The sequence below is a fragment of the Gracilinanus agilis genome, chromosome 6 (assembly GCF_016433145.1).
Source record: "Gracilinanus agilis isolate LMUSP501 chromosome 6, AgileGrace, whole genome shotgun sequence".
Taxonomy (NCBI): domain Eukaryota; kingdom Metazoa; phylum Chordata; class Mammalia; order Didelphimorphia; family Didelphidae; genus Gracilinanus; species Gracilinanus agilis.
Window position 1 is genome coordinate 133,072,374 of NC_058135.1, and position 19,973 is coordinate 133,092,346.

General features: G+C 38.5%; 1 protein-coding gene across 1 annotated transcript in view; it reads left to right on the forward strand.

The window, feature by feature from the left end:
- The window catches only part of MGAT4D (MGAT4 family member D), a 142,716-nt gene that overhangs the window by 29,626 nt on the left and 93,117 nt on the right, over window positions 1-19,973 (forward strand). The window contains exons 4-5 of the mRNA XM_044681705.1: window positions 17,557-17,603; window positions 19,358-19,471. Of these exons, the coding sequence (XP_044537640.1) occupies window positions 17,557-17,603; window positions 19,358-19,471 (161 nt within the window). The remainder of the gene's footprint in view (window positions 1-17,556; window positions 17,604-19,357; window positions 19,472-19,973) is intronic.

Consider the following 19,973-nt stretch of genomic DNA (forward strand, 5'->3'; position numbering starts at 1 on the left):
TTCATTAGGGAGATTGGTCTGTAGTTTTCTTTCTCTGTTTTTGATCTCCCTGGCTTTGGAATCAGTACCATATTTGTGTCATAAAAGGAATTTGGTAGGACTCCTTTTTTGCTTATCATATCAAGTAATTTGTATAGTATTGGGATTAGTTGCTCTTTGAATGTCTGGTAGAATTCACTTGTGAATCCATCAGATCCTGGCGATTTTTTCTTAGGGAGTTCTTTGATGGCTTGTTCAATTTCTTTTTCTGATATGGGATTATTTATGTATTCTATTTCTTCTGCTGTTAATCTAGGCAGTTTATAGTTTTGTAAATATTCGTCCATATCTCCTAAATTGTTATATTTATTGCCATATAATTGGACAAAGTAGTTTTTAATGATTGCCTTAATTTCCTCTTCATTAGAGGTGAGGTCTCCCTTTTCATCTTTGATACTGTCAATTTGGTTTTCTTCTTTCCTTTTTTTTATTAGATTGACTAGTACTTTGTCTATTTTATCTGTTTTTTCAAAGTACCAGCTTCTAGTCTTATTTATTAATTCAATAGTTCTTTTACTTTTGATTTTATTAATTTCTCCCTTGATTTTTAGTATTTCTAATTTAGTTTCCATCTGGGGATTTTTAATTTGCTCGCTTTCTAATTTTTTGAGTTGCATGCCCAATTCATTAATCTCTGCCCTCCTTAGTTTGTTAATATATGCACTCAAGGATATAAATTTCCCCCTGAGTACTGCCTTGGCCGCATCCCACAGAGTTTGGTAGGATGTCTCATCATTGTCATTTTCTTCAATGAAATTATTGATTGTTTCTATGATTCCTTCTTTGACCAATTGGTTTTGGAGAATCATATTATTTAATTTCCAATTCGTTTTTGATTTTCCTGTTCAGGTGCCCTTACTAATTATTATTTTTATTGCATTATGATCTGACAAGGTTACATTTATTATTTCTGCTCGTTTGCATTTGTTTGCAATGATTCTATGCCCTATAACATGGTCAATCTTTGTGAATGTGCCATGTGCAGCTGAAAAGAAGGTGTATTCCTTTTTGTCCCTATTTATTTTTCTCCACATATCAATTAAATCTAATTTTTCTAGGATTTCATTCACCTCTCTTACCTCTTTCTTATTTATTTTTCAGTTTGATTTATCCAGATCTGAAAGAGGAATATTTAGATCTCCCACTAGTACAGTTTTACTATCTATTTCCTTCTTGAGCTCTGCCAGTTTCTCCTTTATGAATTTGGATGCTATGCCCCTTGGTGCATATATATTGAGCAGTGTTATTTCCTCATTGTTTATACTGCCTTTAATCAGGATGTAATGACCCTCCCTGTCTTTTTTAATCGTATCTATTTTTACTTTGGCTTTGTCAGAAATCATAATAGCCACTCCTGCCTTCTTTTTCTCATTTGACACCCAAAAGATTTTGCTCAAGCCCTGAACCTTAAACTTGTGTATGTCCACCCGTCTCATATGTGTTTCTTGTAGACAACATATGGTAGGATTTTGGTTTCTAATCCACTCTGCTATTTGCTTCCATTTTATGGGCGAGTTCATCCCATTCACATTCAGAGTTATAATCATCAGTTGTGCATTTGCTGACATTTTTGTATCCTCCCCTATTCCTACCCCCTTTTTCTTATACTGTTTCCTTTTAAACCAGTGGTTTGCTATTGAGCCTCTATCCCTTATCCCCTCCCTTGATTAACTTCCCTTTTTACCCCCTCCTTTATTTCCCCCCCTTTTTGTTTTTAAAGGCCTTATGAATTCCCTCCCCCTTCTTCTCCCCTCCCTTTTTTTGACCTCCCCACTCCCCTGCTCCCCTTGGTTTATCCCTTCTCACTTTCTCAGAAGGGTTAGATAAGAGTTTTATGTCCCAATGGATAGTATAGCTACTCTTCCCTCTCCGGGTTGATTACACTGAGAGTAAGGTTTGATTATGACCTCTTAATGCTCTCTTCCTCTCCTTCTTATAATAGTATTTGTCCCCTCTCCTTCCCATGCCCTCTTTGTGTGTAATAGAATATCCTATTTTTCTTATTCACTCAAGTTTCTCTTGGTGTCCCCTGCTATTCACCCCCTCTTTCCCATCCCCCATGTCATCTTAGATTATTTAGTGTTCCACCCTCACCCTGTGAATTATTCTTCTGATTACTATAATAGTGAATACTATAATAGTGAATAGAGTTCACTACAGAGAATTATACATAACATTTCTCTACATAGGAATACAGATAATTAGATCTTACTGAGGCCCTTAAAAAGGCAAATTTAAAAATTATAAGTTTTCTTTCTTTCCCCTCTGTTTCTTATTTACCTTTTCATGTTTCTCTCGATTTTTGTGGTTGGATATCAAGCTTTCCATTTAGCCCTGGTCTTTTCTGTGCAAATACTTGTAATTCTTCAATTTTGTTGAATGCCCATACTTTCCCCTGGAAATATATAGTCAATTTTGATGGATAGTTGATCCGTGTTTGCAGGCCCAGCTCTCTTGCCTTTCTGAATATTGTATTCCAAGCCTTACGGTCTTTTAGCGTGGAGGCTGCCAGATCCTGTGTGATCCTGATTGGTGTTCCTTGATATTTGAATTGTCTCTTTCTGGCTTCTTGTAAGATTTTTTCTTTTGCTTGAAAGCTCATGAATTTGGCAATTATATTTCTGGCCGTTTTCTTATCTGGATCGAATGTTGTGGGTGTTCTATGAATCCTTTCAATGTCTATATTACCCTCTTGTTGTAGGACTTCAGGGCAATTTTGGTGAATAATTTCTTTTAGTATGGAGTCCAGGTTTCTATTAAATTCTGGTTTTTCTGGAAGACCAATTATTCTCAAATTGTCTCTTCTAGATCGGTTTTTTTGGTCTGTCACTCTCCCATTGAGATATTTCATATTTCCTTCTATTTTTTCAGTCTTTTGACTTTGTTTTATTTGTTCTTGTTGTCTTGAGAGATCATTAGCTTCTAATTGCTCAATTCTAGCCTTTAGGGACTGGTTTTTGGCTCTAAACTTTTCGTTTTCAGCTATGATCTTTTCAATCTTGTCATTTCTGGTGTTCAATTTGCTTATCAGTTCATTTGATTTCTGAGCCTCACTTTCCAATTGCAAGATTCTACCTTTTAAACTGTTATTTTCTTGCCAGATCTCTTCCATCTTCCTCAGAATCTCAGTTTTGAACTTTTCCATAGCTTGTGACCCGTTTTCCTTATTTGAGGAGTGTCCGGATGCTTGTTTGTTCTCCTCCTCTGTTTGCTTGGTTGTCTGTATTTTCTCTGTGTAAAAGTTGTCGAGTGTTAAAGACTTCTTTTTCTTGTTGTTTATCTTTCTCTTCTGAACTTCCTGAGTCTGGGTAGCCATCATTAGCCCAGCAGCTTCTCAGCTTTATCCTCGCTCTCAGGGTCTGTCCGCGGTCTTTTGGCTCCTGAGGTCTGAGTTCTGATTTTTTCCAAGGTCAAGCCCCCTGGTGGGCCCCCTTGCTTGATCCTCTGCCGGAGGTTCCTTTAGAAGTCTCAGGGCGCTGCTTCCACAGTCGTATACCCATCTACGCTGGTTCCCCACTCAGGGTTTCAGAGCTTTAGCTCGTGGCTGTGTCTGCCTCCACCCACACCTCTGCCGCGCCTGTACTCTGCTCCTGCGCTCAGAGTTCACGTGCGTTCTTTGGCTTTTTGGGGTCCCAAATCTTGCTGCTCTCAGGAACAGGCCCTGGAGCTGCCAATGACTCGATGGGTGCCCCAAACCTGCTCTATTTGTTTTTAGCTGGCTTCGGAGCTATAGGTGGTGTGTGTGGAGGGGGTCGGGGTGGGGTGGTTGCTCAGCCCGCGATTTAGTGAGAGCTGTTTCACCCCTTTATAGAATGGAAATGTCACAATTCCACGTACCTTCAACGCTGCACCCTGTTGTGGTGTTCCTCTGTTCGTCTGGACTTGTTTTTATGTCCCTTTGAGGAGTCTTGTGTGTTTCGGTCAGGAGAGGTTAAGAGCTGCTTTTTACTCTGCTACCATCTTAACCCAGTACCAATATTGATCATTTTTGTAAGAGAATAGTCATATAAAACAAAAACCCAGGTAACGAGAAAATCACTTGCTTTCATTTGCATTCCAACTCAGCTTTTTCTCTGGAAGTAGATAGCATTCTTTGTCAAAAGTCCCTCAGAATTGTCCTGGATCATTATATTGCTGATAATGACTAAGTCTCTCATAGTTGTTACTATGTATAATGTTCTCCTGGTCCTGCTTATTTCACTCTGTATCACTTCATGTAGGTCTTTCTAGATCTTTCTGAAATCATCCTGCTCATTGTTTCTTATAGCATAATAGTATTCATTCCATCACCATCATGTCCCACAATTTGTTCAGCCTTTCCCCAGTTGGTGGATATCCCTCCAATTTGCAATTCTTTGCCACCATCAAAAGAGCTGCTATAAATATTTTTCTACAGGAAGGTCCTTTCCCAAACCCTTTTTTTTTTATCTCTTTGGGATACAGAGCTAGCAGTGGTATTACTGGATCACAGAGTATGCATTGTTTTATAGCCCTCTGGGCTTACCTCCACATTTCCTAGGGGCTTTTTCTTAGGGAGTTCTTTGATGGTTTATTCAATTTCTTTTTCTGTCATGGGGTTGTTTAAGTATTACAATTCCTCTTTTGTTAATCTGTGAAGTTACATTTTTGTAAATGTTCATCTATTTCACTTAGATTGTCAGATTTATTGGCCATAGTTGGGCAAAATAACTTCCAAAATTGCTTTAATTTCTTCTTCATTGGTTGTAATTTTTCCAATTTCATTTTTGATACTGGCAATTTGCTTTTCTTTTTCATTTTTTAATCAAGTTGACCAATGTTTTGTGTATTTTGTTTTTATTTTTTCATAAAACCAACCCCTTGAGCAATTTGGAACTATGTCCAAAGGGCCAAAAAATTGAGCATATCCTCTGATCCAATATCACTACTGGGTCTATATGCCAAAGAGATCATAAAAAAGGAAGAAAGGACCTACTTGTACAAAACTATTTATAGCAGCTCTTTTTGTAATGGCAAAGAATTGGAGGTTGAGGGGACATCCATTAATTGGGGAATTGTTGAACAAATTGTGGTACATGTTGATGATGGAATACTATTGTGCCATAAGAAATGATAAGCAAGACAATTTCAGAAAAAGCTGGAAAGATCTCCTGGAAATGCTGCAGAACTTAATAAGCAGAACTAGGATGACATTGTACACAGTAACAGCAATATTATATAATGATCAACTGTGAAAACTTTGCTACTCTCAGAAATGCAATGATCTTGGACAATTCTGAAGGACTTATAACAGGAATGCTATCTACCTCCAGAGAAAGAACCATTGGTGTCAGATGATGAGTATCAAAGTATACTATCTTTCTCATCAGTTTATTTACGATTTTATTTTGGGGTTTTGCTTTTCTATGAATGTGCTCTTATAACAATGATCAAGGTGGAAGTGTGTTTTTCATGATAATACATGCATGGCCCAGATCAAACAAACAAACAAACAAACAATTCCTTGTCTTATTTATTAGTTTAATGCTTTTGTTACTTTCAATTTTATTAATTTCTCTCTTTATTTTCAGGATTTCCAATTTTGTGTTTAATTGGGAATTTCTAATTTGTTTTTTTCCACTTTTTTTTAAATTTTCATGCCAAATTCATTGATCTGCCCTTTTTCTATTTTCTTGATGTAAGCATTTGTATATATGAATCCCCCATTTAAGTACTGCATTGGCTGCATCCCATAAATTTTGATAAGCTGTCTCCTCATTGTCATCTTCTTTGATGAAATTGTTGATTGTTTTCATGATTTGCTGTTTGACCCATTCATTCTTTAGGATAAGGTTATTTAGTTTCCAATTACTTTTTAGTCTTTGTGCTCCCCTTTGTTGAGAATAATTTTTAGTGCATTATGGTCTGAAAAGTGTGCATTTAACATTTCTGCTTTTCTATATTTGAATGTGAGGTTTTTATGCCCTGTTATTTGGTCAGTTTTTGTGAAGGTGCCATGTATTATTGAGGAAAAATGTGTATTCCTTTCTATTCCCATTCAGTTGTCAATTGTATAACTTTATACAGGTATTTTTCTTTCTGGCCCTAAAACTTTAGCTTAATATTCCCTTGATAAAGTCACAAACCTCTTGTCAAACATGCCAGCTGTTGTGTTTTTTTTTCAGACATGATTAATCTCTTGCCAGGAGCCCATTGTTCTGATAGGCATAAGCCATGGCAGTACAGAACCAGCTGTTCATCTCCCATATCTTATGTTCTTTCAGTTGTATGTCCTTCAACCGGAAGACAAAATAAAAACGTTACTCATGCTCCCAAGTCCTTTTTTTTTCCCAGACAGAATTCCATAGTCCCCGAAAAGACATCATAGGTATCTTCTGGCTTTTTGCTATGTACCTTTGAGAGTCAACCAGCCTGGGCTCAATAATGAGATTCCTTATACCTACTGACACCCCTGAATCCCTCCTGTTGTTTTATGGGCATGAGTTAGTGTTATGCAACTGATCAACAAAAATTTATTAAGGCTTTATTATATTCTATGTACTCTACTAGGTACTGGTGATATAAAGTCAAGAGTAAAAAAGTTCTTAACCTCAGGGAGACTCTTCCCAGCTTATATAAACTGTAAGATCACCTATTAGTACATACAAAATGATATCATGTAGATGATGGTGTTTCTGCTAACTTTTGAAAGTAGTTCAGGATTCTCACAAACAGATCAAGGAAGTAATGCATTCCAGGAGTAGGGGACAGCCAATGAAAATACATGAAAAAAGGAGAGAAGACATTGTATATAAGAAATAGCAAGAAGTTTAGTTTGCCTGAATTGTAGGGTACATGAAGGAGAGTAATGTATGTTAAGCCTGGAAAGAGAAGTGAGAGTCAGTTTGCAAAGGGATTTCAGTTCCAGAGGAATTTCTATCTGATCTTAGGGATAACGGAGAACCAATGATTCTTACTGAAGAGGAGACTGGAATGATCAAACCTGTGCTTTAAGAAAATCACTTTGACAACTGTGTATATGGTAGATTTGAGAGAGGATAGACTCGAAGCAGGGGCATTAATTAAGATGGTTGTTGCATTTGTCCAGGTGAGAAGTGGGGAGTGCCTAATCTTGGATGGTGGTGATGTGATTGGAGGATATGGCAGGCATTGTAGAAGTAGAGTAGACAAGATTTGCCAACTGATTGGATGTGTAAGATGAAGGATAGTGAAGAACTGAGGATTGTTCCAGGGCAGCAAAACTGACCAGAGGGATATTTGGTGTTTGGTGTCATGGTGTCTGTGACAAAAAAAAAAGAAAATTCAGAAGATGGGTAGGCTTGGAGAGGAAAAAGTAATGCTATTGGACATATGGTTTAAAACATTCAAGAAGCTGTGATCTGGACTGCAATTTAAGAGTGTGGGTGGCTATAGAGAGAGATGAAGCATTTATTAAACACTGTGTGCCATTCATTGTGCTGGATGATGGAAATACAAAAAGAAAGTCATTGCCCTTGAGGAAGTTACATTCTAATTGAGGAAGACAATATGTAATAAAAGAGAGCTGAAAAGCAGTGTTTGGGAATGTACCCAGACAAGGAAATAGATTCTGGAGAATCAAGGTCTGAGCCAAGTTTAAAGTGAGCATGTGTGGCTACTTCATCAAATGGAGGTTCCAGGGAAGAAGGAACTCACCACTCAGAAGAAGAGGCCATAAAGGCAGAGTCATCTCCAGGATGAGAAGGGAACTGGACTAAAAGGGAGGTGTTTTGCAGAGTTCTAGACTAAGCTGCATTTGAAATGATGTATTGATTCATGAGTTTTCAGCAGAAGGGATGACATTTGAACACATAGAAGCTGAAGAGGTCAGCAAGAGAGAGTGGAAAGACAAAAGAAGCCCGGACAGGGCCGTGGGATACACCCACAATTAGAGAGAGGATCTTAAATTTCTTTAGAAGATCCAGATGTAAGAATTCATCACCACCACAATAGGATAAGCTGTCTACACTTAAAACATCTCTGCCTTACTACCTGCTCTCCTAATTCCTTGCCATTTGGCTTCTATCCCCAACATACTGCTGAAACCACTCTCTCAGATGTGACCAATATCTACTCACTAAATACAGTGACTCTTTCAGCCTTCCTCTTCCTTGAGTTCTGCCCCATTCCATTACAACTGTTTTGGGAATTTAAAGGAAATTTCACAAAAGAACCAGTTGGGATCAATAAATAATACTTAAAACAGTAAATCTTTATTCTAGTCTCCTTAAGTCACATGAAAGAAAGTTCAGTTTAACCAGAGACACTGGGGGATTGGGAACATGGGCAGAGATAACAAGGAAAATATATGACTTGGGTGGGGGAAGGGCAGCTGAGTGGCTCAGTGCATTGAGGGCCAGACTGAGGGACAGGAGGTCTTGTGTTCTAATCTGACCTCAGACTCTTCCTAGCTGTGTGATCCTGGGTAAGTCACTTAACCCCCATTGCCTAACCCTCACCACTCTACTGCCTTGGAATCAATACACAGTATTGATTCTAAGATGGGAGGTAAGGGCTTTAATAAAGAAAAAGAAGAAAAAGAAAAAGAAAAAGAAAATATATGACTTAGGTAGTCAGAGAAACTTTCAAACCTTATCAGAAAAAGGATCCAACCAAGTACTCCAGCCATGGCTATTTCATGATGCAGACAAAGGTGATGGGTCTTACAGGGAGGTGGTAAATTCTCACTAGGGCACATTTTGTTATTTTTCCATCTCTGACATCTCAGGCAGGGAGATGTCAGAGATTGATCACTGAGGTTTAGAATAGGGGGACATAGAGGTTCTCGGGTATAGAAGAGTGAGAGAGTAGAGTTGAGGACCCAGAAGGAAAAATCAGGAAAAGAGGGAAGTATCCAGAACTAAAAAGACTTGCTGACAGAGAGGCATAATGTGGCTGGAAAAGGTAGATGTTTTGGACGAGCTCAGGCACTCTGTAGTCGTTGATAACTTAACCTGCTTTTTTTCTAGGTTCTCTTTAACTTCAAAGACATCATGTTTTGACTGATTCCCCTTTACTCTTCAACTGTTTCCTTTTCATGACTGTCAGAGTCAGAGGCACCATGTTTGAAGCTGGAGTTTTGCTCACTGTGCTCCTATCCTTCAGCTTCTCTTATTGAATGAGTTACCAAGATCTATGATTCTACCTCTGCAATAACTCCTGCAATCTTGCCTCTTTGCCCCCTGCCTCTACCCTATTACAGACCTTCATTCTTACCTCCTTACACCACTACCATAGCCGCCTTTTTTTTAAAAAACTCTTACCTTCCATCTTAGAATCAATACTGTGTATTGGTTGCAAAACAGAAGAGTGATAAGGCTGTGGCAATGGAAGTTAAGTGACTTCGCAGGGTCACACAGCTAGGAAGTGTCTGAGGTCAGATTAGAATCCGAGAACTCCCTACTCTAGACCTGGCTCTCAATCCACCAAGCCTCCTGGCTGCTCCCTGACATAGTTGTCTTAACAGGACTTCTTGACTCCACTCTTTCTCTCCCTTTCTCTACTTCATCCTTGCCACCTCTGCCAGAATAATCTTTCTATGTGAATAATCTAACTTCTACACACAAATCCTCAATACTTTTCTTTTGCTAAATATGGTCCATATCCCTTGGATTGTCCCTTGAGACACTAAGTAATTTGGTCCCATCCTTTCTTTCTATTCCTTTTTTTTTAATTTGGACCAATGGCTTCATCATTATAGAGAACTTGTGATGAGAAAATTCTGCTCTACTGCTTAGAATTTAAGCACTGAAAAGGAAAGCAATTTATTTGCCCAGGGTCACAGTCAATATCTGTCAACCTGGCCCTTCTTAATGCTTAGGCTGCCAGCTCTCTCTCTACACCATACCACACTGCCTCTCTTCCCAGCCTTCCATGATTACTGTTCACATACTCGATGTTCCAGCCAAGATGGACTGCCTTTCCACCTCTCTGCCACCATACCTTTAGCTCATACTCTTCTCTGCATCTAGAGTGTCTTTCTCTTCTCTTTCGCTGTTAAATTTTGATCTGGACTTTAGAGGTTAACTGGCCCTCAATTTGCTGAGGAGAAAAGCTCAGAGGGTTAAGGTTAAGGTCTTATGGGTTGTAGGAATCAGGATTCAGACCTCAGCTTCCAGCCACCAGTTAGTGCCTATTTCACCTTACCACCTGCTTCCCATAGAAAATCTTTAATATCATAACGATTAGAAAACATGCTTCCAAGTGTCCTAATTTTTCAATATTGAGTCTTTACTCTAGTGCTGAAATGGTACAGATGTGCCGGAACTTTTTCTTGGACAATGGCACTTCCCTCAAAGAGTAACTGAGAATCATAGTATGTAAAATCATATAGCCATGTTTCATGGGGCAAGCTGGCAGTTCCTCAGTTAGAATATAGAACCTGGCATGAGACAAGGGCTTGTGCCAACCTGACAGTTTGAAGGCAGGGTATATAAAGAGCTCTCAGACCCCTGACTTGGTCACTCTTCCTTCTACCCCTTTGGCTTTGGGACCCGGGTTGGAGGGAGGTGGAAAGTCGGTTTAGTTTACTTAGGCAGGTAGATTTAAACTAACACTACAGGCCAACTATTAGCAACACATCTGGCAAATCTATCCATCCTTTAGAGAGAAGGGCTATAGAATCCTGAAATTAAAGGAGTTTGGGTATATTAGCAGGAGAGTATTTCACCTATCTCTCTGCCAAGTTGGGTGAAGGATCCTTGCTGCTTCCACACCTGTACCCTAGTTCTATAGCCTCAAGACTGGCCTGATTCCATCTTCCTTACTCCTCCCTCTCATATAGCCACCTCCCTTTTATTACAGAATTGAAAAGGGTAGCCAAAGGGTACCATGTTGCAATGCAGTATAGTATTTTTCTGCATAAAGCACAGGATAATATACAGCTATAGTGCCAAGATCATGAGACTTTTTAAAATAAATTTTCTTTTTCATCATGAACTCATGTGAGATTTTTAATTCAGATCAACAAGTTGGAAGCACAGGCTCTTCAGCAGCTTTTCCATCTTTTTTTTTTCCTTTCAGAATATGGTAATGCTATAATCACAGTATTTCAAGGTAGGTTTTTGCTGAATTGTTTGTCACTTTCTGAATTAGATGAGTTTTCTTTTTCCCTGTTGTACACACTTGGAAACCATGATAAGCATGCATCATGTCATTTATCCAACATCACAGACAACCAATATCTAGCATCACAGAGAGCCAATTCAGTATCACCACTGGTTAATCTGTTCGCTAGCATCTTCCCTTCTGGGGCAGAGGGAAAAGGGACTGACTATATTAAATAAATGTTTGTACTTCCTCTCTTGACTTTATCTATCCTTGGCATGACCTGGCCTTGCATGTTCATGACCTAGGGACTCTGACTCTTCCTTCATATATCCCTTGAGTTATTATATCCTGTTCATTTTAATTCTGTAATGCTTCATAGACCCATCCTCTCTTCTCTATCCCACTCTCCATCCAAATACCAGCCTTCATTACCATCTACTTGGATCACTGAAATAGCTTCCTATAAGGCCTTTCCACCTCTAGTATTTCCCTTCTCCATTCTATTTTCTTTGCTCCTGTGAGAAGAACCCTTCTTTTACTTGGACTTGGTCATGCTTCTCCTTAGGTCAGAAATCTTCAGTAGAAGCTAAAGGAAACATTTTTCATTGCCTTTCCCTATAGCTCCTGTTGTTAATTAATGGAAGTTCTGCCTCCTTTGTCTCATCTTCAATGTCTTCTATAATGTAGCACCAGCATATATGTTTCTCGCTTTTCTTTACTTTATTCCTCTCCATTTATTCTGTGAAACAAATCAGGCTGCTCTCAATGTCCTCAATAAATCTCATCCTCCCCTTCCACACTCTTATTCAGAATTCCTTCCACATTTCCTTCAGGGTCTTCACTTTTCCTTTCTTGCTGAATTGCTTCCTGTCACTCCCTGTCACTCCCTGTCAGCGGGCCAGATGCGGCCCCCTGAAATGTTCTATCTGGCTGCGCGGCATTATTCCTAATCTGAAGAACACAATGAATAGGATACAATATGATGAAACTTCAAAAGAGTTGCCTTAGAAGCAGACTGACAGATGAGCATTTCCTTTCCTTTGGCCCCCTCTTTAAATAGTTTGCCCATCACTGCTCTAGCCCTATATATACTTCAGAGTGTCTATTTTTAAGGAGAGAAACTTCAAAATGTCTTTTGCCCCTCTCAGGTCTGATCAGGGTCTTTAAATATTTGTGTTCAGTAGATTGTTCTATTTTATACCTGAGATGTTAAATCCCATCCTTGTCTGGCAAATAAAAGTGCCTGCGCTGGGAATCCTAGGCTTGAATCATGGTCCCCACGTGGGTGGGTGGTGGTTTGCAGATAGGACAACAACAGTGTTAGTCTTATTTTGTAATAGCATTGTGCTTTGGACATTTTCCTTAGAAATAATGCAGAGGCAGTTAAGTGGCTGAGTGGATTGAGAGCCAGGGATGGGAGATGGTGGATGGGAGGCCATGTGTTCAAATCTGGTCCTAGACATTTCCTATATGTGTGACCCTGGGCAAATCCCCCATCATCTAGCCTTACCCTTCTTCCATCTTGGAACGACTAAACAGTATTGACTCCAAGATGGAAGGTAAGGAGCGAAAAAAAGAATAATGGTTATTAGCTTATAAGAAGATTGATGGTTTATGATCAGGTCACTACAAGAATGGACCCATGGGAGTGGTAGAATGAGATTCAACCTTATGCTAGAAATTCTGGATTTTAATCATAGCTACAAATATCAGCTTTGGTTATTCTGAAAGGGATCGTGGTGCAGGAATAAGAATACTAGATTTGGTGCCTTAGGGACTTCCTAACTGTGTTACTGTAACCTGTCACTTAACTTTTTCTGAATTCAACTTCTTCATTTGTAAAATGATGATAATCACTTTAATAAAATCATTTAATAAAAAGGGATGATAATACCTATTGTACCTACTGTACAGCCTTGTTGATTGGCTCTAATGGGGTAATATATATATATATATATATATATATATATATATATATATATATATACACATATATATAAAGTGCTTTCCAAATCTTAAAGCCTTATAAATATCAACAACAGCAGCAACTATTGATATTACTGCTTCAATTGGTGCTGCAGATTATTTGCTAATGTAGTCACTCGAATTTTATCATGGCTTTAAATATTTTATGTAGAATTTGGCTTTCTCTTCTTCATTCTCAGCCCTGATTTTTCTTTTTGCTTTGAGAATTTAATTTTGTTCATTGAAATTACAGTTTTAAAAATAATTTATTCTAAATTGAGTGAGGGATGACATGAATCCTAATTATGTACCTACCTATACCACTTTAAATTCTAGCATTTAAATTCAGACTAGCAACTGAAGTTTCCATACTGAAATTAATCATTTAATGGCTCCCTCAGGAAGTCTCTTGTGGTAATCTCTAATCTGTATGTTTCCTGGTCTGCTAAACCTGAACTAAATTCCCAAGTCGAAAGTAGCTCTAGGCAAAGGAGACTCTACTAGGATTAATTTGTTCACTCATTATTATTCAAGGAAAACCAACATAGCTAGATAACTTTTTCTCATGATTAACTGAAGTGGTGTACAAAGTGAAGAAAGATATTCATGATGATCTATTGTTTTCAAAAATTAGCATACCAGACATTATTTAAATATATGCTGTCTCCTTTAGGCCATCACTCCAGGATCCCACATGTATATTTTAAAGATGCGGTCATGCTTAAGACACCTTTGGGACTGCCCTTTTGGTATTTCAGCATCCCAAACTTATTTGAAATGTTCCTCCAATCCTAGAATCTTAAGAGTCAAAAGGTACCTCAAAGACCATTGAGTCCAGCCATACCTGACTAAAAATATTCCTTATAACATCCCTAGTAATTGATCATTGACTCTCCTGAGGTTTGGAGATTTCCATTAATGGGAAAGTCACTACCTTTTCAATGGCTTTTCTTGACATAGCTTCACACAATTACTGATTTAGCACAGAAAGTAGCCTTACCACTCACCTAGTACCTTCTTCATTTTTTAGGTGAAGAAACAAGGAGGTAGGGAGATTAAATGACTTGCCTAGAGTCACTTAAGTATTATGTAGTATAGGTAGGATTTGAACCCAGGTCTTATGATTCCAAATCTAGTGTGCTTTCCACTCTACCACATTGCCTAATGTTGAACTAAAATCTGCCTGCCTTTAGTACCTATCCAGTATGTCTGTCCTCTATAAAGCTAAGTAAAACAAATCTGATGTCCCTTAAAATTGCTCTAATGTACACCTCTAAAAGCCTTCTTCTTCAGATCAGGCATTGGAAAATTCCTTCAACAGATATTAACATGGCTTTGGTAATAGGAAATAGGCTTTAAAAGCAGATTTTAGAGATTTAGCCAGGCAGGCTGGCAGGAGCTAAAATTCCAACCTGGAACACAGCAAGGGACTGTAATGGGGAATAACCAGGGAAGTAGGCTTAAATATTAAAATGTGGGTCCAGAAGGGTGTCAGAGTGACAGGAGTGACAGAAGGAGGGACTAAACAAAATAGGGAGACTAGGTTTTAACAGCTAAGGAGGTGTCTGTTACTGAAGTGGCAGTTAGGCCCAACTGCCACTCTGCAGTATCTAGACAAGGCCTATGGAAACCAGCAAGTAAAAGCAAGAGTTTTATAACACTTTTAATCAGGGACAACTAAAATAAAGGATGGGAATAGGGGTAACTACACTCTTCAGACTAAGGGCAAATCCAGGGTCAGGGAAGGGACTTATCTACACTAACTGAGACCTAAGCAAGACAGGGCCCAGAGACTAGCAAAGACTGAAGTGGATATCCTCACCGTAGTGTCCAGCCTCACTCCAGTGGTGTTTCTGCTCCTCCAGGACCACCTGCTGTACTTGCTGTACTCTTCCAGGTGGGTAGATTCTGGGAGCTGACCCAGCCCAAGTTGACCTGCAACTCAGGTTGGGATTAGTAGTCTCTACCAAAATCTCCCACAAGTAGGTGACGGTCTTTCCACAGGATCTCTGGTAAACTGAGGTCTCCTTGGGTCAGTTGCTGCTTGCCCTAACCACCATGGAGTCTCTCCCAGTGAGCAAGAAGACACTTCCTTCTTCTTCATTCCATTTTGGAATTCTCCAGCCCTTCCTAATAGGTCCACATAAACTATATATAAACTAATAACTAAGAAATCCTCACAACTCTCTAAGGGCAGTTGGGGTTTTGAAGGAATTGGGAAACCACTGACCTGAGAGCCTGTGGATTTTGGGTATCTCTGAGCAACATCTGGAACATCTCAACTAGCAGGATCAAGGAGAGCAGGTTGAGAATACTGTCTTGTTTGGTGGACAAGCAAGATCAGTCTCCCTGACTTCTCTGAAGATTTATTTGGCTGGAGCCTGTGCTCTTGTGCTATACTTGGACTGATACAGTTAAGCTACTGATCAAGACCATCAGACCATCTATGTGAGATCCCTTATTTCCTTGTGTGCCAGCTGCCTGCATAGTGTGAGAGAAGGGATTTTCCAGACCTTTAAACCTGAATTAGTCTGTCCATAATATTTTAGAGTAGTGAGACCTCTCCCACACCTTTTACCCTTAAATTAGATATTAAAAGTGTTCTTTTTACTTCCTTTTGTTTCTTTCCCATATTAAGCAAAGTATCCCTGGCTGAGAGAATGTCAGTTTAACTGACCAACTGCCATTTCCCAAACCTCACATGCCTAGTTATTAGTATATTAGTCTAACCAAATATTAACTAAATAACTAGCAATTTTTTTAGTAACTATCCTTTGTTAATACTTATCCTATAGCTAACTCTAATCTTGTTAGTATTTATACATTTTTTATTCCATAAGGAATATAATATATCCTAACATGTTTGTGTTTTTATGTATCTGATTTGATATGTTGTTACTTTGCTATATTGTGATGCAATATGTTACTGTTGGATGTATGATACCTACTGAAACTTCAGATTTCCTTTCTCCTTGTGATATTCCATTCTTCCAGGAAATCTTCTCTTCTCTGCCTTTCTCCTCTTCTCCTTCCAAAGATATGTATACATAACTGGATATAGTGGTCCCAACAGTCTACTGACCAGGACTGTCATCACCTACCTTCCTTGTTGTGGGTAGTGCGTGTGACTGTATCTTTGTAAATGTATCTTACTCAAACATTAGCCTTTTGGGTTACCAAAGTGTACCATTGGAGGTATGCCATTTTTCCTTTATGGCAAATTCCCATCCTTTCAGTGTACAGTTGAATTTTGAAAATAGTTAAATGTCATTCAGAACTCATTTTGTTGGCTAAGTTGAGTGATCAAGCCAAAACATCCTATTCTGGCCAGAAAATGAGACAAAATGAACATGGTCACAAGGTTAATTTTTTAAATTATTTTTATTCATCCATTTATTCATTCGTTTCCATATTTTGTTTATGGTTATTAAACAAATTCTATGAGAAACAGCAGCAACAATTGGGAAAAGGATGTGACCTTCAAGAGGGATTGCTAGTAAAAGGGCAATAACTGCTTGGGTGCATAAGTTTGAAATATTCGGGTAAACTGAGGTGTGTGGATGTTATTATCCACCAAGAGATACCCCAATCTCCTTTAGTGAAGTAAGGCAGATTTGGCCTTAACACACTAGGACCAGAGCACAAACCAGTCTTCAGAATTTTTTGGTATAACAGTAACTGGTTTATTAGTTAAACAAAAAGGTAAGGAGGGAGGCTATAAGAACAAGAATGCCCTAATCTCTAAGGCAGGGGTTGGCAACTTTTTTGGCCGTGAGAGCCATAAACACCACATTTTTTAAAATGTAATTTTGTGAGAGCCGTACAGTGCTCACAGTGCGTGCTCCTATAACAGTGCCTGAAAAAAAATTGACTTTATGGCTCCTGCGGAAAGAGCCATATCTGGCCCTCAAAAGAGCCAGATATGGCTCAAGAGCCATACGTTGCCGATCCCTGCTCTAAGGTCTCTTACTTCCCTCTTCCCCCTAGTCCATCACAAGATGGAGTCTTCATAATCTTGATGTTTCCTAACACTCCCTGCTTCTGGCTAACTATTCCCAAACCCTCCCTATGCTACCTGACACTAAAATCCTCCCGTCGGTTTACATGTATATTATTAGTTTTTCCAAGATGGATAAGGATGAACTCAAGGTGATTGAGTTCACCCTGGCTGGACCGGGTCTGAGGTGAACACCTCAGCCCTCACACAACAATGGACTTAAACTCTTAATTTTTATAATCCTATCTAAATAAAACTTAATTTGGTTTTCAGACCATTCTCCACTGGCCCATAAGAGGGGCTACATAAAGGGAATGGTCATTCCATTCGAATTGCAGATTATAAATCCACAGAAAATTGTAGCATCAAGAAGTAAAGTTCGAAAACTTGGGAATATGCGTCATTCTCTTCTACCTAAATTCTATTTGCCGTTTTGAAAATATGGGACTTGCTCAAAATAATGAGACCCATTTTAATTTGAGCAAACTTTTTGTTTCCTTATTCATTAGGTTGATGAAACTTACATTAATACTCTTGCACAAATAGTCAAAAATAGGTAAGTATTGTATGTAAGTATATATTATGACGTTAATCACCTTTCCATTTTATCCTTCTTACTTCTCACTTTTTTACAGCTTTTCATTCTTTCAAATCTTTTACTGCTAATGATTTGGTGTCTGTGGGTATAATGAGTTATGTGTTCTGGTCCAAGAGCAGGGATGGATATCCCTTGTAGATGAGTGGTTCTGTCCATTTCTCAGAGGGCCTTTCTATATCTGAACCTCCACTTTTGCTGCTTTCTAGTCATTCAGTTCAATTAACATTTGTGAAGTATTTGGGGAACAGGAAGGACATTGAGTGGAAGGAATAGGAAAGACTTCCTACACCAGATGACACTTTGTTTGATGGTGCCTTGGAGGACATTAGGGTTTTTCAGAGGTGAAGGTGAGCAAGGGAATACACGGAGATGGAAGTGGGAGATTGTGTTAAAGGAACAAGATCCAATAAGCCAGTTTGACTGGAATGAAGAACCTGTGAGAGAGAATAATGTGAAATCAGCTTTGAAAGGGAAACTGAAGCCAAATTATGAAGGACTTTAAATGCCAGCGGAGTTTGTATGTTATTTCCTGGAGACAATAGGCAGCAACTAAAGTTTCTTAAAAGCACGTGTGACATAGATCAATACTTAAGGCCTATCAATTTGTTTTATTTAATTTTTTTCAGTTAAAAATCTTTTCTTTCTGTCCTACCTTCCATTGAGTAGCCATTCAGTTGTCATTTGATATCCTCTTACTTGAGGCAATGGTGGTATAAGTTTGATCACTGTTCCCAGAGCAAGAAGTAGAAAGTAGAGGAAGGAGATGAGGAGGGGCTGAAATCCAGTCTCTTTACATAATCAAAGATGGAGAAGACCTTTGAAGTCATCTAGTCTCACTTATATCAAGTAAAAGATCCCTTCTTAGCATGCCCAAAGTGGTCATCTAGTCAAGACCTTCAGTGAGGGGGAACTTAGTGTTTTCTGAGATAGTTCATTTCACTTTTGTCAAGCTTTAATCATCAGAAAGATTATCATTAAAAGCAAGTCAAGAAATTAACTGTTCCAGCAGATGTCCAGATATTTAAAGTCTCCCATCATATCCGAAACACAATTTAGTGCCAAGCTTATGTGGGATTTCCCAAATGCATCTGTCCTCTCCTTCTGCCTGGGAAGTCTCTCTCACATTCTGATGACTGTTTCACTTTTCTTGCTTGCATTGATCTTTGCCCAATGGCTTTCCCTTGTTGGTTCCTAGATTTCCTGATGAGTATATTTTAGTGTGGAATCTTCCCCCACTCCCACCCCCTACATTTTCTTTCCCAGTCTTTTATCTGCTTTGTTTCCTACGAATAAGATATTGTAGTAAAGGAATCCCATGAAGTTTCAGAGACACTGCGAGATCACATTTGTCTCTGTAGTTCATCTTGCTTATTATCCATATCCTGTCTACCAGATTAAATATCTTATGTTAATTTTTACTTAAAAGGAAATAGAGGAAAATAGCATATTAACATTTTCAGGGATATTTTCTAAGTATTCCAAGGAATCTATCACTAAATACTTCATTAATGAAACATCTTGAATTCATTTTATAATGTTAACAACCATCCTATTTAGTAGCTATCTTTTATATTCTTTGATAGCTTGAAATGAAATCTCATTAATTTCATAGGGAAATGGTGTGTATTGAGGGAGGAGGCATGTATTGTTTATGTTTTTGTTTCAGGCAATACAGCATTCAGTGTCAATCTACTATTTGTTTTTGTTTACAGATTTCCCCCAAAAGTGAATTCTGGAGTCTTAGAGATGATTTCTCCACCAGCCTTTTATTATCCATCCTTTTTAGAACTCAAGTTATTGTTTGGGGACTCAGAAAAAAGAGTGAGGTATGACAATCTGGACAACAGTGTGTTTAACTTGGTAGTGACTCATTTTGTAAAACATTTACTAGAATTGTTTGAGAATCTGCATCCAAGTAGTACACTTCAAGCTTTGTTAATATTTCAATACACTTAACATGAACTTCCCAAGAAAAGCCTGAATCTAGTAGGGAAATCTTGGGACTCTGATCAGGAATACCTGCATTTTAGTTCTAAGGGTCGAACTAAAATAGCTGTGCTACTTTAAGAAAATCACTCAGCCCCTCTGAGACAGTTTAGTTAACCTCTCAAATGAGTAGACAAATACCTACCTCATAAGGATGTTGAAAAGAGCTTTCACAAATTAAAAGGATTTGGGGGCTTTGTAGTTGGGTTCCTGTTATTATGAATATCGTAGAGGAAGTATTATAAAAATGCTACAATGTTGGTTCCTTCCCTCAGAGCATATTTTTTTTTGAGAGCAAGAATAGGCAAGATTTCTCCTTGAAGTTTATAGTTCTGTCTGGTT